General features: G+C 47.7%; 1 protein-coding gene across 4 annotated transcripts in view; it reads right to left on the bottom strand.

Annotated features, from left to right (window-relative positions):
• Nucleotides 1–204: 204 nt before the first annotated feature.
• The window catches only part of DGCR2 (DiGeorge syndrome critical region gene 2), a 65,133-nt gene continuing 42,954 nt past the window's right edge, over nt 205–22,383 (bottom strand). For 2 of the 4 annotated variants that reach the window (XM_061602597.1, XM_061602599.1), the window contains 8 exons: nt 20,249–20,374; nt 18,426–18,636; nt 16,537–16,613; nt 14,209–14,385; nt 12,452–12,655; nt 9,623–9,775; nt 8,411–8,647; nt 205–6,745 (listed from right to left, as the gene is read on the bottom strand). In XM_061602597.1, the coding sequence (XP_061458581.1) occupies nt 6,504–6,745; nt 8,411–8,647; nt 9,623–9,775; nt 12,452–12,655; nt 14,209–14,385; nt 16,537–16,613; nt 18,426–18,636; nt 20,249–20,374 (1,427 nt within the window). In that variant the 3' untranslated portion in view covers nt 205–6,503. Of the gene's footprint in view, nt 6,746–8,410; nt 8,648–9,622; nt 9,776–12,451; nt 12,656–14,208; nt 14,386–16,536; nt 16,614–18,425; nt 18,646–20,248; nt 20,375–22,383 lie in introns of all 4 variants that reach the window. The other 2 variants (XM_061602595.1, XM_061602598.1) reach the window with 1 other exon arrangement.

Here is a 22,383-nt window from a genome sequence, read left to right as displayed (position 1 = left end):
GCTGAAGCTTTGGTAGGTCTGGGGCATGTCACTGTCTTGATGGGAACCCCGTGCATGCCATAATGAATTTCATTAAAGTTAGAAATGCAGGGTTTAAATATAAGGGATCTTGTAAGTTTTCCCTGAACCACTCCAGTAAACTGTTAGAAAAGTTTGGGGCTCCCTTACTTCCCTTTAAGAGAGATAGAGAAACACTGTGACAAGTTGTTCTTTACAGAACACAATTTATTTGGCATTTTGGATGAAATGTCTCTCACAGCATCTTGAGAAAAATAAAAGATTAGTATCATCCCATCCCACCCTCTCTTTCTCCTAAAAAAAAAAAAAAAATCAAAACATTAAAACAAAAAATGTCACAGGGACCGACTTCTTACAGTATCAAATTTCTACATAGTATTTCATGGAATATCAAAATCTTTTTACACACACACACACACACACACACACACACACGTGCCACAATTTAATCCAGTCACAGATCAATGACAGAGAAGGGGAGGTCAGCAGACACAGCCTTGGCTGAAAGTGATTTTCTAAGAAAAGGGAATAAGAAGTCTAATTTCTTGCCTTGTACTCTCTCTCTCTCTCCCCCCCTCTCTCTCTCTCTCTCTCACACACACACACACAGAGTGTATCTCCCAAGCATATAGGAAGCCTGGCATTCAGCCTATAACATAAAAGCATAATAAAGAGATCTAAACACAGAAAGCTGCCTTATGCCAAGTCAAATCATTGGTCCATCGAACCCAGAATTGTCTACATCAAGGGGGTGGAGAATATGTAGCCCTCCAGATGTTCTTGAGGTCCTCCCACTGGCTCCAGGCATTATGGCCAACAGTCAGGGATGATGGGAACTGCAGCCAAGCAACATCTTCGAAGGCTATAAGGTTCTTACCTCTGGTCAACACCAATCGGAGCCTTTCCTATTCCTACATGGATATATTAGGCTTGAACGTTGGACCTTTCACATGCAAAGCACACCCTCTACCACTGAGTTATGGCTCTTCCCTTTGGACGTTTTCCCATAATAAAAAGCTCAGATTTAACATGTGAAGTGCGTTCTTTGCATCGACAAGAGGACATCCCCTTAACCGCCAAAGGAATCCATCTCAGAACACACCTGATACTGGCTTGCCTTTGCTTCTTGAGTCGGCTGGAGTTCAAACTGCCCAAGGACAGAGAGTCTGGTAAATAGTGGCAGGGCAGCTCCCTACACCTTCTCCATCCCACCCACCACTCCTGCCTGCAAGTCCTGTCAAAATGAATTGAGGATGTGCAGCGCCACCTCCGGGCAACTAGCCTTTCTAACTGTCGAAATTGAGGGATGATATAGAAACCCTACGCAATCATCTATCTCACAAGAAGCAGAAGTCAACGGAGCAATACTTCCAAACATGCACATTTAGGAACAAGGTCCCGGTCCCATACCAAACACGAGCTTCTGCATTCAATAATGCAGCACCGACAAGGGAGCAGAGGCAGGGGAAACAAAGGTCTGCGATCCAGTCAAACTCAAGCCATTTATGATCTGATTTATTTTAAGCAGGGGAGACTAGAGCAGCCAACTTTCACATTCAAATGAACGGAACAAGAGTATTTTACTCAGAAGGCCCAACAAAAGCATAACAATCCCCTATAAAGGGTGGGGAATCTTTGGCCCTCCAGATATTGCTAAAGGACTACTCCCACCAGCGCTAGCATGCGTGGCCAGGGAAGACAGGAGTTGTAATTCAGCAACATCTGGAGGGCCAAAGGTGCCCCCACACCTGCTGTAAAGTAACGCGGCATCAGGGTTCCATATACACACTTTTCTTTCACCTATTTGCTACCAGAAGCTACAAAAGCACAGGAATATTCACCATCTTTGTTCATGGCAAAGGATACCCTCCCTGCAGCTCCAAGATTAACCGCTGGGCACATTTATGTGCTGATGTGGCAATTAAAGACTAATAGCCCAAATCAGAGATTCGCGGCAGTGGCATGCAGAACTTTTACAGCTAAATCAGCTTTCCCAAAAACAAAAAGGGGCAAAACAGTATTAAAAAATAAGCAGGGAAAGGAAAAGCCAGTTGGACAAGTGTTTGCCCAGCAATAGTAGTGATATGGAAATGGGGGGGATTGGTACCTCAGATACTAATTAGCACTGCAGTTTGATTCTCCCATTTGCTATGCTGCCTTCCTAGTCCATCTGGCAACACCCTTACTCCCGAGAAAGTTCTTCTCCCTCTCTCATAACACCAGAACTCGTGGACATTCAAAGAAGCTGAATGTTGGAAGATTCAGAACAGACAAAAGGAAGTACTTCTTTACTCAGCGCATAGTTAAACTATGGAATTTGCTCCCACGAGACGCAGTAATGGCCACCAGCTTGGATGGCTTTAAAAGAAGATTAGACAAATTCATGGAGGACAGGGCTATCAATGGCTACTAGCCGTGATGGCTGTGCTCTGCCACCCTAGTCAGAGGCAGCATGCTTCTGAAGACCAGTTGCCGGAAGCCTCAGGAGGGGAGAGTGTTCTGCTTGCGGGCTTCCCCCAGGCACCTGGTTGGCCACTGTGAGAACAGGATGCTGGACTAGATGGGCCACTGGCCTGATCCAGCAGGCTCTTCTTATGTTCTTATTAGGTCCTGCTTGCGGGCTTTCCCCGGGCACCTGGTTGGCCACTGTGAGAACAGGATGCTGGACTAGATGGGCCACTGGCCTGATCCAGCAGGCTCTTCTTATGTTCTTATGTTCTTATTAGGTCCTGCTTGCGGGCTTTCCCCGGGCACCTGGTTGGCCACTGTGAGAACAGGATGCTGGACTAGATGGGCCACCGGCCTGACCCAGCAGGCTCTTCTTATGTTCTTATGTTCTTATTAGGTCCTGCTTGCGGGCTTTCCCCGGGCACCTGGTTGGCCACTGTGAGAACAGGATGCTGGACTAGATGGGCCACTGGCCTGATCCAGCAGGCTCTTCTTATGTTCTTATTAGGTCCTGCTTGCGGGCTTTCCCCGGGCACCTGGTTGGCCACTGTGAGAACAGGATGCTGGACTAGATGGGCCACTGGCCTGATCCAGCAGGCTCTTCTTATGTTCTTATTAGGTCCTGCTTGCGGGCTTTCCCCGGGCACCTGGTTGGCCACTGTGAGAACAGGATGCTGGACTAGATGGGCCACCGGCCTGACCCAGCAGGCTCTTCTTATGTTCTTATGTTCTTATTAGGTCCTGCTTGCGGGCTTTCCCCGGGCACCTGGTTGGCCACTGTGAGAACAGGATGCTGGACTAGATGGGCCACCGGCCTGACCCAGCAGGCTCTTCTTATGTTCTTATCAGAAGCGACACAAGAACAAAACTGTACTGAAGATCAGAACAACAGATTAAAAAATTATACATCGATGTTGGCTCTTGGGGAAAAGTAGAGATTAAAGAAGCTGCAAAGGGACCCTTTTAATGGCTCCAGGTGCGGCAGACCTGGAGAGCCTTTAGTCTTCCAGATGTTGCTGAACAGTATCTCCTATAGTTCAGCCAAAGGTTCCCCACACCTGCCTTACAGCCTTGCAACTGTGCAGGTTGCAAAGGCACAGGGTGCAATACACAGGGAGGCCTGGTTGCATACGATGACCGGTTCAAATGCTTGGGTTATTAAGCAAAACCGCCACACCTAAATAGGGAAGCCGCCGGTAAAAATGAATGTTCAAATCCAAGCAAATGAAACCCAACTGAGCTCTGCTACTGAAAGACTTGATGGTACGGTCGGCTGGGTGCCATACTACGCTTCTGTTCCCAGACCCATTGGACAACAAATCCAAGGTCCAGCACTGCAGCCTGGGGGGGAGGGATCAGCTTCCTATCACGTGCTGCTGTTGTGCTCTGCTTGAGATAACAAGCTACTGTAAACATAGGTATAATCAGCACCTCACACACAAACACACACACACATACATATAAAACTAAAGTCAGTACGTAAAATGTATAAAACTTATGAGTGTGCTAAAAATGCACATAACCCGCTTTTATTTCTCATGCTTCAGAAACTCTCAGCATCGTCCGACGAGGAACACGTACCTGTGGCCACAGCTGCCCATCCACACCAGGACTCACAGCTGAGAAGGGCAGAAGTAGCTGCGAGTCCTCTGGATAAAGGATGGCACCCTTTACCCTGCACCACTGGTTTGAGGCATCCTGGGGCCAGGGAGGGAGGAGAGAGAGAATCTGGGGAACTGGCTTTTCTCCAATTGTGTGGCAATTTCTGCAACTAACCAGAGCAGAGAAAGACATGGGCTTGCATCTTGTGGTGGCATCAGCTCTGGCTCTCACTGGCCGCCATGCAAAATGACTAGCCTGAGGTGGTGGTAGGGGGGGAACATTCTGCCATTCCACAAGGTCCTTTTACAAGACTGGTTTCCTTGTAGTTATCCCCCTTGGGGCAACGGCAAAGAGCGCCACTGGGCTGTGGGAGAGGGGCCACTCTGTGATTCTACCCTATGTCAGCCAAAAGGGCCGTGTCTGCAATAGCACCCTCCCCCCCCCCTCCAAAGAGGGAATTTTCTCATCAGCAATTCTCTAATGTTATTGAATATTCGCACGATTGTTGCACGGCAAATTGTCTTCAATCGGTTTATGATTGTTTCCTTTGATAGATACCATGAACATACGTTGCCTCATCTACACTCAGACCAGTAGCCCAGCGAGTCAGTATCATCTATTTGACTGGCAAGCAGCTCTCCAGAATTTCGGAGCGGGGTTTTTCCAAGCTGGTTTTCCCATCCGGAGATGTCAAGGATCGGGATCTTCTGCATACAAAGCAGCAACCTCTTTTAAACCCAGCCTCCATGGTGGATGCAGTCACAAATCTAAGTGAGGAACCGTGGCCAACCCACCTGCCGCTACCAAATTCAAAAGTAGCTGAAGAGGGAAAACACTTTGGACAAGCTGGGGACTGCATCAGGTTGGCTAGCCAGCTGAAGGCTAGAGACCACAAGCCCCGCACACACACACCTGCATGTTCCTTTCCTGTCCCTCTTGGCTTTCCTGCATTTTGTGAGGCAAGAGGAACACATCCCTGAAGGATGTGGAGCTCAACCTTCTCCAACTAACCCTGGCCATTCTCTCCAGCTGGGGACCAGCTAGCAAGGAGTGAGCTCCTCTCTGCTCACTTGAGAATCTCCTCTGTATTTATGAGCCCTCTTTGGAGATCTCTTGAACAAAACTCACCTTTTCAAACTGGAGACAAACCTCTTGGGGGAGGGGAGGCAGGGGGGGAGCATCACTCCCATTCAGAATACATCTGGCACACGATTACCTGGCGATATAAATGCATACTGTGCCTTGGGTTCACAGACTTCAGCAACATTCACCCATGACAACTTTGTCCATGCCGGGGACCAAAGGGGTGGTGGGTAGAAAAAAGCCACCTGCCTACAGAACGTTTTGATTCACACTCAGTGACAGCAGTAACTATTGCGTAACCACAATACTCACTGCTGTGCTACCCAAGGAAGTTACTTGGAATGAAATGTGGTGGGGGGAGTGATCCTGATCAAACTGGACCAATTAACTGAGTCTTTATGGAGTTACTACCACCACACCATCTCTTCCCCAAACCCCAGTCCCTGAAAAATGCACAGTGCGTGTGTAGAAGCCCACTGTGTTTGTGGGTCACAGAGTTTAAACAGCCACAGCCAAGACTTACAGTTTTACAGCGAAGAAATCAGGTTCTCTGCAACCCACCCACCCCGCCACATTTAGATCTCAGTGCCCCACATTCAGCACAGCGTCCAGCAACCCCCCTTTATCCTCACAGTCCCTCATTCGAGGCAGTGGCAGAAGGAACGTGAAGATCTAAAGCTGTACCCAGCGCCCAGCTGCCTCTCTCTCCTTTGGTTCACAGTTCTATCTGCCAAGAAGGGGGAATTTCTCTGCCTTTTGATGAAAGAGAGCCCCGGCAGCACCAGAGTCCAATCTTCTAGGCTCGACGAACATACATTTGAGCTTGGGGGGCAGGAGGGAGACAAAGAGACTTCACAGCAGCTGGCCACTCTGTAACCTTCTGCTTTTCTAAGATCCTGTAGCCCCCACACACACAAAATTCAAGAAACTTCCTCATCCAATGTACATCTCATGGTTTTCCTTTCCGTGATTTACAAGGGAAGTGGAAGAGGCAGATCCATGATTTTATTCCTCCTTATAAACAAAAAAAGTTGTGATGATGATGATTTAAAAAAAAAAAAAAAGAACATCCTGCAGACTCTTTCCATACCTAGTGGAAATGGTGCAGTTTCCATAATCCTTTTAAAAGAAAAAGAAGAGAGGAACCCAATCAGACTGGAGAATGACTGCAATAGCCAAGACGCACAATTCTAAAACTAGAACATAAAAGTAGTGTCCCCCTAAAAAAAAAAAAAAAAAAAAAGTGGAGCTTATTTCCAAAGTTCAGTCCATGACTGTCCGTCTGTACATCTGGTGTGCAAACAGCTGCTCAAAATTTTTTTTCTGCCTGGCAGTAAGATCTTCTTTCCCCTTTATACAATGGTATTCAGAGAACAGTGACTGTGGTGGCTGCCTGAAAGCGTCTCTGCCGGTGTGCTTTCGCTTAAGGGCGTATCGGGAGGCACGAGGAGGGTGCTGCTGTCGGCAGAGTCTTCCAGCTCCACCGGGGAAGGTCCGACAGAGAGCGGAAGAGATTCCTCGGTCAGGGGTGGAGAGGCATCGCCGTTGCCTAGTGTGAGCTGGTTGCTCGGGCCCGTCTGGGAATGGACTCCATCTGGAAATGAAACAAGCAAGGAGGGATCAGGCAGCGGAGGGGGACCGCTACAAGTCATGGCTACTTGGACACGGCCACCTCCAGTTGTTTTGAGAATTCTGTCGAGCAGAACTCTATTGATGGGGAATGCTGCGGCCCTCCAGATGCTGTCGCGCTACAACTCCCATCATCACTGACCGTGCAGTCTGAGGGTGACGGGGAGCCGCACAACGCATGTGGGGGCACAGATCCCCCATCCCTGACGTAGCCCCATCTGCACTATAATTTAAAGCAGTATCATGCCACTGTAAACAGTCATCGTTTCCCCCAAAGAATCCTGGGAACTGTTAAAGAGGTTGAAAGTTGTCAGGGGGCCTCCTATGCCCCTCGCAATGCTACAATGCCTGGGAAGAGGGATTGATTGTTAAAAACCAACCTGGGAATAGGGATCTCCTAACCACTCTCAGCTCCCAGGATCCTTTAGGGGATGCTTAAAGTTGTATGACACTGCTTAAAATGTACAGTACAGATGGGGCCATGGATTAGGATGTCTCAGGACAATTTCACACACTAGTCATCAGCCTGAAAGGCCCTTGATCCTATATGCCCTTACTTGGGAGTAAGCCCCATTAAACACTGTGGGGCTTTCCTCTAGGCAGGTACAGACAAATCTGTCAATGTCAAAACCAGTGTGGTTTAACAGTCAATGAAACTAATTACACTCGGGGCCATAAGAACCGTTGGAAATGTCCTTCATGGGTCCTGAGACAGCTCTAAAGGTTCCCAGCTACCTTTGTCGTGAAAAGGTTCCTGGCGCCGTTTCTGGTGATGTCAGAAACCACATTTGCAAGTATTCCCGATATCCATGGATGCTTCTATATACGCTTGCAGCAATACTCGGGGGGCCAAACAGAGAGTCACTGTTAGCTCTCCTCATCAAATAAGTTTGGGGATGCTAAAAGAGAAGGAGGCAGCTGCAAACATTCATAGAGAGGGCCAAAAAGAGCTGGGCCTGAAGTCCAGAAGAGCCTGGGCCAAGCTGACATAGGCTTAGGAAGGCTGAAACTGCAGGCATTTGCAATGTATCCAGCAACCTCTCTTCCCGGGGAACTCTGAGAATTGTGGCTCTGTGAAGGGGAACAGGGGTCTCCTAACAACTCTCAGCACCCTTCACAAACAGCACTCCCCATGATGCTTGCGTGGGAAGTAATGGCTGTTTAAAGTGCGGGCTCTTAATTCAAACATTGCTTTATGGACCGTGGCCAGGCTCACAGCATCCCCCCACATAAGGTGGGCATTTATTGCCCTGACTGGAAAATGGAGGCTGAGAAACAATCAATGAAGACAGACCAGCATTTTGCCAAGCGACGAATAGACAGCAGCCCTGCCAGGTCAAACCAAGTACAGAACCTGGTTCGCACAGCAGCCAATCGGATGCTTCTGGGGAGCTCACAGGCAGGGCATGAAGCCTGCTGCCCCTCTCCCCACCCTTAACATATTGGGTCAGACCATTCGTCAACCAGCTCAGTATTGTCTCCACTGATTGGCAGTGGCTCTCCAGGGTTTAGGCAGACAGTCTTCCCACTCCTACCTGCATGCTGGGACCTTCTGCATGCAAAGCAGATGCTCTACTGATGAGATTGTGCAGGACAACAGTACTAGAAGGACAACATTCCAGTGGCGTACCTGGGGGAGAACAAAGGATGCTGTCTGGGTTAATGGAAGCCTCGTAAGGTGGAGGTGGGTCGTCCGGATGTTGAATATCTGGATATTTGTAAGCCGTGTATGGCGGTGGAGGGTCATGGAAGTGGAACGCCCCACCTTCCCCGTCGTCAGAAAGATGCAACGGGGTGAGTCCAGTCCCAAAACCGTCTGGGCCGTAATCAAAACCGGGCATCCTGCGACCCAAGTTGAAATGGTGCACTATTGGGGGAGGGGAGAAACACATACGTGCAAAACCAAAATACGTTATTGCAGCACAGCTGCTGACCAAGCAAGTCAATCATCCTGCAAAGAGCAATGCTAAAGCAGGTTACCGTTCTTTGCCTCAAAAGTTGGGCACCAAAAGCTCAGTCCTGTAAGAGTGACTGGCGCAGCGCAGAGAGTTACCATCTCGACAAGAAACTGACACGGTCTATTAAAAGACTCTTGATTGTAGCCCACGCTAGTTCTACTCAGAGCAGACCCGTGGAAATTAATGGGCCTAAGTTAGCCACGTCCGTTAATGTCAGTGGGTCCAACCTGAGGAAGTCTAGTGCTGAATGCGTCCTTCTTCTCCTTGGGATGCACAATGCTTTGCAGACTCTTCCCTGACATTCTTCCTCCCAAGTGAAGGTCTGAGGTAGTTAATATTTGAGTTAGACCACTTCAAAATGCAAGGAGGGGCTCAGCAGATGAAACGCCTCCTCTTTGGGGTGGGGGAACACACCCTATTTCCCCATGAATTATTAAAATAGGGTGGGTCCTCAAATGTATATATTTTATCTCACATGTCAAAGACCTGGGGAAAGAGGTGTGTCTTCAGCATACTACAGAAACTGCATAAGGAAGGTGCCAGGAGCACTACTGTGGGAAGGGAAACTGACAGCAGTGGTTCCCAAACTTCCTTTCCTCCAGGGACCGTTTGAAAACTGCCAATGGTCTTCATGGTTTTTCTGCCTCTTGTAACAGCCGTGCTAGATGTTGTGTGGTTTTTAATTGTATTTTTGTTGCTTATTTCATTGCACATATATTGTATTTTATCGTATTAAGGGTTTGAACTTCACAGAATTCAAATCATGAGTGTTCCTCACAGACACGCCTCGGACCACCTGGATTATGCTCGTGGGCCACAGTTGAGGAACTCCAGAACTTAGGGGCTACCAGATTAAGAAGGGCTTGCCGAGTCAGGTGACTTACGGTTTGCTCCAATCAAGGACTCAATGCGCTCCCTGCGTCGCTGCCGCAACCGGTGAACCATGAAAAGTAGGAGGGACAAAATAAGGAAGGAAGAGATGCAGCTCACAATGAGGCGCATGCCGCTCGCCATGGAGTCAAATAAACTATTGCCATCTGCGAGAGGAAAAGAAAACAGAACCTATTATATTACACAAAAATCAGTGCCAGGTCCAATTGTTTAGGCCGAGTTCTTTTTTGGCCCTTTGCTGGGGTGAAGGGCGAACAGAAATGTTCCTGGGGGGTGAGAGGAAGAGGAGAAGCGGAAATGTCTAGATCGGGGTGGGAAACCTCCAGCCCATGGGCCAAACCTCCAGCCCACAAGGCAGTTTTTCCGAAACCACACCCAACATCATATGTGATGTCAGGTGTGGGGCACGGAGCGAATCGGCTGCAGAAAGCAGGATGGAACTCCCCGTGCAACAGCCGATGTGCTGGGAACTGGCTGGCGCACCTGAGCCCTACACAAAACCTTGCAACAGCTAACGCGCAGGAAGTTCAGTGCAGCTGACCCAACAGGCCAGCACTGAAAGATCAGAGGGACAATTTACCTGACAACAATGTGGCCTCAGATGACTGACAGGTAGGCGAGGGTGGGGGAGATGCAGATTTGGCCCACTGGGCCAAACAGGGTTCCCCGTCCCAGGTCTTGATGGACGTTTTGGCCTGGCCCAGCAGGACTCTTCTTATGACTTTTCTCACAATGGTGCTAACCCACACAGCAAGTCTCTTTCAAACATACAGCCTGCTGTGTGGTGCCACCACCACATTTTAAACCACCTGGCACGCTTAGGTTGCAGACAGATCCAAGTGACCCCGCTCTTGCCCAGCTAGTTTCCCAACGCACCGATAGAGTGACAAGATGTACGCCAGTTTCCTCCAGCAGAAGCTGCATGGTGGGGAAATCAAACCTCTCCACTTGAATTCAGAATGGAAGACACTCAATTTTAACTGCCATGATTTCTCAAAACAATGTAAGAAGATGCTTCCTAGTAATTACATCAACAGGGAAGTCTCCATTCTGAGAAATGTGTAGGCAGCTAAAACCTTTTCACTATTTTCCCCAGTACAAAACCAGGGTAGCTAGTTGCTAATCTGTTGTCCAATGCAGGCAAATCCACTTACTGTAGATAGAGAAAACCAAGGCATTTCAAAAGTAATAATGTAAAAGGAAGTGTTGCGATCTCAACATCTGAAAACCACCATGTGTTGAAAGAATACAAATATTTCACGACAACTAAAAGCTGCTCAAACCAGAACACCAACTGTAGAAAATCCTCTTATTTCAAAGGTGTTCACACTAACATGATTTCGGAGAGAGACGACCAGTAAGGTCAAAGGTAATTCCCTCTTCAGCTGCAAAAGAGAAGTGAGGGAGGAAATTTTGTTTGATTTTTAGGCAAGAAAATATCAATAAACCGAGGGCTAGTATCAGTTTTATGGATGGATGGAAGACCAAACAGCAGCAACGCCATCTTCTGGCTATTTGTGGCTTTGCCAGGCATGCATCACATTTAATTGCTGGACACGGAAAGATGGCATCACACAAAGCAGAAAAGGGACTTGTGCACTTTATCAATGTTTTCTACAATGCAAAGGTAAATGTGCTCCCACCCCATATCTGTGGCTTAATCCAAATCAGCAGACTCCTATAGCACATTTGCCACTTATCTTCCGTGATGCAAGTTACCTTTTCTTTTTTTTAAAGAAAAGAATCAAGGTTGAGTCAGAGCGGGCCAGTCCGTGGCTGTAATGCAGCAGCTCTTAAAGACGGAACCGGAACCAGCTGGTGAGCTGGATCCTTATCTCCGGCATCCTTCATGGGTGACGTTTGACAGGTGGACAGGGTTGCCAACCTGTTATTCCCTTGACATTATACTGTTAGGTGACCAATTTTTGGCCAGGCAGTTTGATTTCAAACTCTGCAGGCAAAGGGATAGCACTATGTAAGCCCTGCCGATCAGCTGATTGATAGGACTTGCCTAGCACTGTAGCACAGGGTTTTGCAGCTGCCACCTAGCAGCTGATTGGCGGTGCCTGCAAATGCCCTTTTGGCCCCTGCCACATCTTTACCATAAGCTTCTTAGAGCTTATGATATCCTGAAGGAGGGCACAGCTGGCTGGCAAGAACCTTGACCTGGAGCACTTCCTCCTAGGCAGCAAGGCTGCACTGCAACACTGTCTTGCTGCACCCGTCCGCCTTTCGATGCCTAGATCCCTGCGTGCAGGAGGGCATGGCTGAATGTGCCTTGTGCAATGGGATAGCTCAGAGATAATCACCACATTTCTGATTCTGGCTTGGAGTCAGAAATTAAACAACAGCCTTTCAGACTGGATGCAGCGGGAAACTGTGGTTGAACAAACCAGAGAAGATTCAAGTCACAGCATGCAAGGGAAGGAAAGAGGGAGCATGAAGCTGCAATGCGAAATCACGGCTTAAAGAGCTGACTGGCAACATCTGAACCAAGTTAATCTGAACTTCCCGTTACAGCTGTAACAAACCTGCTTGCACATTGAAGAGTAACTTTTTTTACATTCCTCCATTTTGGGGGGGGGGGGGAATTCCAGGTAGCAAGTTGCCTGCCACTGAGCAAGACACTATTTCAGGTGTTTTTTTCTAATGAATATTTATTAGGAACTACAGTTTCTTAGTGAGAGTGCTTCACTTTTCAAAAAAGCTAACTTTTATCTTCGAACCGCAATTGGACCAGTGGGAGAAAATAAGTCAGATTAAGTCAGTATGTTGATTTTTCTTTCTTTTTCTTTTTTTTTAAAAGGAAAAAACCCGCTTACCAGGATCTAAACACGTGAACTTGCAGCACTCCTTGGGGTCTTTGCGATACTGCTGACAGCCCTGTGGCCGCTCACACAGGGCTGCCACGCACATCTCCGGCTCGCCATTGTGACATGTGCAACTTAAACAGGGGTCGTCTCCTTTTGGGGTGAAATAGTAGCCTTCGTCGACAATGTTGTCTTTAATATCTACACAGGTTTGGCCTGAAAATCGGAAAAAGCATACGCATGTTAGCTACATCCTCCCTCACAGCTAAGACAGCTTAAGATCCTAGGGCCGTCATCCAACAGCTCCCTCGTCTTTTCAAAGAGGCAATGCTCCACCGCATGAAGTATTTTTGCACTGTACATTGCTTATTATTGTTAGATTTATGAGACACTTGATACCCGAAGGCCTCCAAGCAACTTACAACAATGCTAAAACAAAATATCACACTACAGAAACAAAACCATAAAAACGACACTCCCTCATGCAACCACAGGAAGCTTTTGCAGCATTCTGATAACCAGCAACATCATCGCAGTCTATCAGATGCCTGGGAGAAAAGGTAAGTCTTATTCTGGTGCCAGAAAGATGTCAAAGAAGGTGTAGGTGGGCCTCGATGGGGAGCAAAGTCCCCAGATGGGGAGCCACAACTGCAAAGGCCCTCTCGGTCACCACCTTCCGAGCCTCCCTCAGAGGTGGGACCTGGAGAAGATCTATGGTTCTGGGTAGATTCATACCACGTAGGGCTCTGGTTATGGCCACAATCCACACCGGAGCCACTTCACACATAGACAACAATATCAAGTTATTAATAAATGTTCAGTTGTTCGGTGAAGGTAAGATCATTGGCTGCACATTGGGGGTAGGGGGGAATGATTTCAGGCGGACCTCAAAAGGACCTCAGTGGCAGCAGCAAACATATCAAAGAGGTGGGGGGAGGCTAACACAATGCCTGCCCGTTTTCTTCCCCTGCCCACCCCCCACATCTCTTAAGTCATCCCATTGTCAAGAGAAAAGCCAGGAGCATCATTCTAACAGAAGCCATATTGCTTATGTTTGGCCATAATCTGTTATGAGCCACTTCAGAAGTTGATTGAAAGGCAGCGTAGAAATCAAGGGTGAGAACCCTCCAGCCAAATGTGGCTCTCCAGGCCCTTCTATCTGGCCCTTGGGATTGTCCCAAGGCCACAATCCCTCCCCAGCCACATCCTCAAGTGTTTTTGCCTGGCTCAAATGAGTCCTTGAACTCTGGTAACGCTTCTCTGGGTGGAGGACAGAGAGACGTGTGTAGAAACCAGGCAACACACACATATGTTGTTTTGACGGCTTTTGCCATTGGCCCCCACCCACCATTGGCATGTGTGGCTCCTCAAAGGTTTCCCCGGAAGGAATACAGGCCCCTGGGCTGGAACAAAAAAGGTTCCCCATCCCAGTATAAATCCTTAAAGGCAAAGAAACAAACGTGGCTGCTAACGGGAATGGGTCTGTCTGCCACTTGCACTGCAACGTTTTGTTAAGTGGGGCAAAGGCGATTCTCTCCACTTCCACTGCACCTATTGCAACAGCATCCGCTGCATGGAATGTGCATATTGCCGTGGTCCAGAGAGAGGTCCTGGCCCTGGTTCGTGCTGCACCACAGAAGTGTACTCACTGGGTGGCTTCAGCCTCTCCTGCCCCGGCTATAGTCCAAGCGAGCATCCTAAACAGCGCTTTGCAGAAGTGCTCCTCCACATTTACAGTGTCCATATGTAACCCAGAAAAGAGAACTCACTTCTTTTGCAGAGGAACGAAGATTTCTCGTAGCAGTTTTCAGCATACCAGCTGTGAAAGCCATGGTGTCGAAGGGATGGGAAGTGGGCATACTGAAACTGGGCGCAGAGGATGTTTTCGCTTTCAGACACAGATGTACTAAAGGTAGGGTTAGGCGGCAAAAATACTTCTGACGAACCTGAAATGACCAAAAAAAAACCCTGTATCATAGCAGAAAAAGATGCAGTTACAGAGTCTGTGGACAAATTCTGCTTTGCTGCATGCTGGAACACTTTAAAAAAAATAAGCTTTTAACATGATGCACACCTTATCTACTCCAGGGGTTCCCAAACTGGGGTCCTTGACCCACCAGTGGTCCATGAGCGCATATCCCCATTAAGTACAATATAGGAAATAAAAGAAGCAATAAAAATTACAATTAAAAATCATACAGCGCCTAGCACAGAACTTTTAAGTGGTCCACCAAGACCCTGGGCAATTTTTCAAGTGAACCAGGGAGAAAAAACGGTTTGGGAATCACTGATCTACTAAAATGCTTGATATGCCATATTATAGGTTTTACAGATGCCAAAATATTGGCTAACTTCAGGTATTCAACCCGTATTTACATTCCAAAGTGCTGCACACGCTGACAAGATGTTCAGCAGCTTGCAAAATTAAGCATATAAACCTTGAGTCCTTGAGCCTTGCATCCTAACTCCAGTTTTTTTTAAAACTACTTTTCTTTCAAAATAAGCCCAGAACAGGCAATAAAAAATACAAATCCAGTGGTAGAGCAAATAAAGAGGGACACACATACACACTTGGGTGATCTTCCACTGGTTAGTGGAGACAGTTTTATGCCAGCAGGCTTTTGCCATGCCCGGTGGTTTATAGTTTTTAAACAACATGGCATTTTATTTCCTGTGTCTGTTTCTGTTGTATTTTGTATCAAGTACTGTTTTAGGATAGCATTGAGATTTTCAACTTTTGGAATGTGCCCTGAGTAATAGGTGTGCACTTTAATACTTATTTATTTATTATTTGATTTATATCCCACCCTTCCTCCTAGCAGGATCCCATGGCGGCAAACAAAAGCACTAAAAACACTTTAAAACATCATAAAAACAGACTTTAAAATACATTAAAACATCTTTAAAAACAATGCTTCCGTCTGGACTTGATCCTGTAGGTAGGACTGGCACCACTGTAGCACAGTGCTCCCAATTCCCATTCCACGGTGCTGGTCCAGGACGCATCCGAAGCAGCAGAGTGACTGAGAAGCGGAAGCAAAGTTGCACTCCCCCTGACCCGCTCTCTATAAAGGTCATCCATCAGGGCAACCAAGGCTGACTCAGTCCCATGGTCAGAGGCTGCCGATGTACTGCCTTGGCTTGCCAAGTTACGTTTCAGAACATCATTAAGATCCAGAAAGTATTTATGCAGACAGATAGAAGTATAAGCCCTACATGGTTGCAAAGGCTGCCTTGGAGTGGCTATGAATAAAAGGGAGGCTGTGGCACGGGCCCTTCAAAACACAGAAAAGGCTCAGAGAAGTGAACGCACAAGAGCTGATAGAAATACAGCAAGCAGGGGAAGGGGTGCAGCTCAGTGGCAGAGCATCTGCTTTGCATGCAGAAGGTCCCAGGTTCAACCACCGGCATGTCCTGAAGGGATTCTGCCAGTCAGTGCCGGTAATACTGAGTGAGATGGAATACTCGGGATAAGGCAGCTTCCTATGTGGTTAAGATGGGATGCACAGGGGAGGCAGACAACAAAACGGACTGGAGCGGCCAGTGTGATGAAGGAAGATGGTTTTTCAAAACAGGCACTGTCTTTGTGCCCGTCTTCCTTCAGGAAACTGGCCACAAAGTCAATGCCTGGGTTTAAAAAAAAAAAAAAAAAGCTGCAAGGTCTGTCGAGAGATGGAAAGGGAGGTGTAGTGACACTTCTTGCACAACAGCAACTAGGACACGTTGCGTCACACACCAGCCTCATTGCAAGTGCAGGAAAGTTCTGTCATCAGTCATTTGCTGCCAACAATTCAAACATCCTTAAAAATAGGACAGCGGGCAATGGAACACAAGAACCTGAGTAAAGCTTGTAATGAAAGAGGTCAGAACGCCAACAGAACCACAGAATTACAATCTGCAGATCGGTTTAACAATCAATCCCTCTTCCCAAGGAACTCTGGGATCTGTGGCTGTGGAGGGGAACAGGGGTCTCCTAAAAACTCTCAGCACCCTTAACAAACTACAATTCCCCGGCTTCTTTCGGGGAAGCCATGACAGTTTGAAGCGGGATAAGAGTGCTTTAAACATATGGTGCAGATTCATTTTTTGACGTTTACCTTTATAAGCAACTTCCCAGTGGCCTTCTAGCGAATGATTTCGGTTGGTGATGACAAACTGATATCCAACCCAGAGCCTGCAATTAGAAGTTTTTGAACACCGTCAACTCCAGGGAGGGAAAAAAAACATATGTAAAAAAAAAAAGCAAAACGCTAAAAGGTACATTGAACAACTTAATGGTCTGGCTCAGTATAAAGGCAGTGTCTAGGCTCTTAAGCCCTTATTCTTCAAGAGGCTTCCTATTTAACAAGGCTAGGCCATGCTGAAAAGCAATTGCCACAAACAAGAGCAAATCCAGCAAAGGGCCGCAAAAGCCATGCTAATGTTGTTACAAAGCTCATTTAAACCTCCAAATCCAGTATTTTCCAGCACAATCTCTTAGACAATATCCAGCGGTTCTGCAATTATTTCAAGTGAAGAAAAATCTAGAGGAGTTTGATTTCCATGGAACTCAAGGTGGTTAAGTGTCCATCCGTCATCCAGGCTATAACCAGACCCAGATCTGCTTAGCATCAGCAAGCTGCGTCAGGTGCCTTCAGACCTATCTGTAGCTTGTGAAATGGAAGTAGGAAGAAAGCAGCAGACCTGGGCAACGTATGGGGAAGAACAAGGAGCAATGTGGGGCCAATAAACTCTAGCACAGGGGTGGGGAACCTTTTGTAAGCTAAGGGCCACATTCCCTTCTGGGCAACCTTCCAAGGGCCACACGCTAGAGGTGGGCAGGGCCAGAGGCAAGAATGGGCAGACCAATCAGTGTTAATTTTCCCTTTGTACAGTTGGCTGGTTTCCGCACATTCACACAACCCTCTCTTACCTTCCATCCAAGCAAGCAAGCAGCATTATTAGAGCTTAAGGACACATTCCAGCTAGGCAAAAAACAGTCAGGGTGCAAAGCAGGACCAGTGAGGAGGTCTGGCCTTGGAAGACTTATGAGGGACACAGAGAAAGGCCTGGAGGGCCACACTTGGGTTCCCCATTCCTGTTCTACCTAGACAACCCAGGAGATGAGTGGTCTGGAACTCTGAAAAAAATTTGTCCTGCCATCAACCTACATGCCAGGGATGGGGGAGCCTATAACTTACCAGATGTTGCTGGACTACAACTCCCATCATCCCTGGCCGTGCTTACTGGGGCTGATGGGAGATGTAATCCAACATCATTGGGAGGGCCAACGCCTCTCCACGCCTGCTCCAAAGGGTTCTCCAAACTTCAGGAGTGACACTCGAGGTGCAGGGATGAGGGCATTTTGTGAGAAGGGTCCCCCCGATCATTCTGTTGAGTGCACTGAAGGCCTCTCATTGTTCTTGCTTCTGACCCTTTTAATTCCCCTGCTTTGTGTATTTTTCAGCATTTCTTTTAGAAAAAAATTGAAGGCCTTCATGCATTTTCTTAAATTTGGTACAAAAAACCCCTACCCTCTTTGAAGACCCAAGAGGCCCACAGTAGGTGGAACGTGTGGCCTTCCAGCTGCTGTTGAACTCCCATCACCCCTGGACAACAGTCATGCTGGCTGGGGCTGATGGCTGTTGGACTCCACAGACGCTTCATCCCTCCTGAAGGCTTCACTGTCACCAACAGCCCGGAACTTAAAAACCATCTAAGCCCCTTTGACAGATTTCTTCAACATGCAGCATGGGGGTGGGCAGGACTGAGCCCACTAAGACTGATACAGTCAATGATTAAACGGTACGCAGCAGACACTACTCAGGTCAAAGATGCAAGTATGACTGTGAATGCTGAAAGATGGGGGGAAACCACTGTAAAAACAGGATACAGAGAAATTATGGAGAGAAAAAGAAACCCACTGTCAGCAGGCACCAGAACACATTTGCCGAATGAAAAATAGGGTTTTGTTTCAGGGCGAAATTTGGTTTCTGTGCACACTCACCTACTCTGGTCCTTCCTCCCAAAGGCTTTATCTTCTGAGTCCCACTCTTGCTGCAAGATAAACTTGAGCTCCTGGTCGGTGGTAAAGGTGGCCAGGGACCCGTTCACCCTCTGACAGGTCTGGACGGCGTCCCAGTAGTTCTCACCGCTTAAGTACACCCGGTAGCAACTGGCAGTGCCCTCGTAGTGATGCCATCCTGACGGGCACTTCCCTAGGAAACATGAAGGAGAGAAGGGAAACAATTCCCCCCAAGTAAGGATCGCCACCTGACTCGTTGCGCATTTTGCAAGTTTTGGGAAACGTTAGCGTTGGCCCAGTCCCCACTGAGTGGAAAGTCTATGCGTCTGGAAGGACAGCTGGAGGTTCAGGTGGCCAGGATTCTCTCCAAACACGAGAATTTCTGTGCACGTTAAAAAAAACCCTAGCTTATCTGCAGAGATGGGGGGTAGCTCAGCGGCAGAGCAGCTGTATTGTATGCCGAAGGTGCCAGTTTCAGTTCCCGACGTCTCCATGTAGGGCTGGGAGAGACTCCCTGCCTGAAAACCTGGAAGGCCACTGCCATTCAGTGCAGACAATACTAGGCTGGATGGACCATTAGTCTGACTCAGTATAAAGCAGCTTCCGCTGACCTGAAGGGTTCCAGCCTAACCCGATGTCGTCCTATGTGTGGTGGTTGTATGGAGGAGCACCCAGTCACGGGAGCCTCATGCCGCCATCCGAAGGAGGACAGACCAAGGGTGAGGCACCTGTGGCCCTCCAGATAATGTTGGACTACAACTCCCATCATCCCTGGCCACACGGGCTGGGGGCTGAGGAGAGGTGTAGTCCAGCAAACTCTGGAGGGCAACCCGCTGACTACTCCAGCGTAAATAATACTGAGCTAGAGGGACCAGTGGCCTGACGTGATATAAGGCAGCTTCCTGTGTTCAGAAGAAGAGTTGTACCACCGTAGCACAAGCTTTGCATGCAGAAGGTCCCAGGTTCAACCCCCGGCATCTCCAGAGCAGACTGGGAGAGCCCGCCATCTAAAATCCTAGAGAGCCATGGCCAGTCAGCATAGAGAATAATCAGCCAGGTGGACCCACTGATCTGACTCAGCGTAAGGCGGCTTCCTGTGTCCTGTAAACATCGAGATCCTTTGCCCTGACTCGGCATCTTTCAGCATCAGCCACAGCAGCTCCTACACTCACACAAACCCACAGTGTGTGTTTTCTGCATGCAGCCTTGCCTCTTCCAAATGGGCTAAGGCAGGAGCAGGGAACCTTTGGTCCTCCAGATGTCACTGAACGACAATTCCCATCAGCCCCAGCAAGCACAGCTAACGGCCATGGATGATGGGAGATGTCGTTCAGCAAATCTGGGGGGGCCAAAGGTTCCCACACACACACACCTGGACTAAGGTACAACTGGATACTCTCAGCTTTGGGTGTCCTGTGTTCACTTCAGAGATGCAGAAAGCTAGGGAGGGACAGGTGTTCATTGTATGTACTGGAGACCCAACCCTACGCAACCGCTTGATACTGTAGGACAGCACATTTATTCTGAATATTAAGAGAATCTGACTACAAGAACAGTAACAGACTTAGGCTGCAATTCAATACACACTTACCTGGGAGTAAGTCCCAACGGAACTTACTTCTGAGTAGACATGTATTGGATTGCAGCCTACGTTGCCCTGAGAAGTTAAGGAATCTGCTCCTTTTGGAGATTTCATTTAAGATGCTTTGCACACTGAAGTACTTTTAAGAAGCATGTGCCAAGTCCTGCAGTTGTCAGCTGGCAACTTCAGGGATTTGGGTCCTGCTTCCAAGTCTGCAACTTACTGCTAAACCGGACTGGCTGTGCCACGTTGACCGTGTGAAAGCGGGTCATGTCCCCTCCTCTTCCACGATTGTGCCTGGAATCCACATTCTCCTTCCCGTAGTACGTTCGCTGGTCCCCGGTAAAATCTAAAGTGAGACACATTCTGTTCTTAGAGACAGCGTCGTTTCTTTATTCAATCCAGTTAAAAGAAAAGTATCATCATAAATCCTTCCCAACGTTCAAACTGGCAAAGGCTACTCAAAGCGAGCACACACAAATAAAGATTCTGAAGCTACAGGTAACAGACCAGTGTGTATTACCATCCAAAAGAAAGTGGAAGGAGCGTTAGAGCAAGTGTGGGGATCCTGTGGCCCAAACGCCTTGCCACGGTGGTCTGTACATTGATAACCTCATGATTAGACTACTGTAATACGCTATATGTGGGGCTATCCTTGTGCCTGCTTCAGAAGCTGCAGCTAGTGCAAAATGCAGCTGCCAGGGTGCTCAATGCAGCTTTACACAGATTACACCAGTGCAGTGGCTGCCTCTTTCTCATATACTGTGCATAAGCAGCCTTTCTTTCAATGCAAAAAACCCCCAGGATTGCAAATTCAATTTTCAAATGTGTCCCCAAAGAAATGGAAAACATGAAGAAGCAGGTGGTTACGACCTGGCCGTGCACAACTGTTTACATACACGTTGTGAAATTACAACCTCTGTCATTCTCCTCTGAAAGGTCTCTGACCGAGAGAGGGGGAAACAGGAATGTCATTTTGAGGAGTTCATGGAACAGTCAGCAGAAGTCAAAAGCTCTTTGACCTCTTGTGGGGATGACAAAATCAGCTCTACACACACACACACACACACACACGCACGCACATTCATTTGGTGCCAAGTCAGCTGCCTTGCCCCTTTGTAACCTCCAGTGGAAAATAAATTGATAACAGGGCTGTCAGAAAAATGCCTAACAGCAAAAAAGAACGGGTCATGAAGGGGCACCTAAGACTGGCAGTAAAGTGAAAAATAACTCATCGCCCTAAAGAAAACATGGCCTCGGAGTGAGGAAAAGTTAAACGGAGAGATCGACAACTACTTAAGAACTTCACCGAAGGCCCAGCAAAAAGTGCCCCGCCTTCTGAAACAAGGTGAATGGCCAGCAGGGAGAAGGCTTTCATAAGAACAGCCCTGCTGGGTCAGGCCAGTGGCCCATCTCATACAGCAGCCTGTTCTCATAGGGGCCAATTAGATGCCCCAATGGGAAGCCCGCAAGCAGGACCTGAGTGCAAGAGCGGTTTTCATAGTTAGCAGCCACTGATAGCCTTATCCTCCATCTATTTGTCTAATCTTCTTTTAAAGCCATCCAAATTGGTGGCCCTCACTACATCTTATGACAGCAAATTCCACAGATTAACTATGTGCTTTATCTTTCTTTGGTCTGTCCTGAATCTTCCAACATTCAGCTTCACTGGATGTCCAGGAGATCTAGTATTTAAATGTGTGTGAGAGACAAACTTTTCTCTATCCACTTTCTCCATTCCATGCATAATTTTATACACTTCTATCATGTCACTTGACTCGCCTTTTCTCTAAACAAAAAAGCCCCAAATGCTGCAAGCTTTCCTCATAGGTGACTCTCTCCACCCTCTTGAACATTTTGGTTGCCCTTTTCTGACCTTTTCCCAACTCCACAATATCCTTTTTGAGGTGAGGCAACCAGAATTACACACAGTATTCCAACGGCACCATAGATTTGTCTAACAGCATTACAATATTGGCACCTCTGTAGTGGCACCTCAATCTAATGCCTTTTAGGTCTTCTTTCCCTCACTTTAAGCAGTCTCGGAGAGAGATGTTCGGGAACCCATGTGGCAAGGAAGGAGGTTTTGAGTAAATGAGACTGTCTTCCCCTCTTTGTAATCGACAAGCCAGAGAGCCAGCTAGGTTGGATGAGCTTCAGAGTTTGGGGGAAAGATGCCTTGCCCAGGAGTGCTCAGTGCCAACCAGATCTTAAAGAGGCAGTTTTAAAGTGTTGCCAGGTGAACCATCACTGCCAAGTAAACCTAGGGGTGTGGGGGGAGGAGAGGAGGAGAATCACCAATTGCTGTGTTTAAAATAGGACAAGAGATTTAAACAGCCTTAGCTATAATACACGACC

This window comes from Rhineura floridana, chromosome 19, assembly GCF_030035675.1.
Source record: "Rhineura floridana isolate rRhiFlo1 chromosome 19, rRhiFlo1.hap2, whole genome shotgun sequence".
NCBI lineage: Eukaryota > Metazoa > Chordata > Lepidosauria > Squamata > Rhineuridae > Rhineura > Rhineura floridana.
Note: the sequence above shows the minus strand (reverse complement) of the source record. Positions and strands in the feature narration are given on the sequence as shown.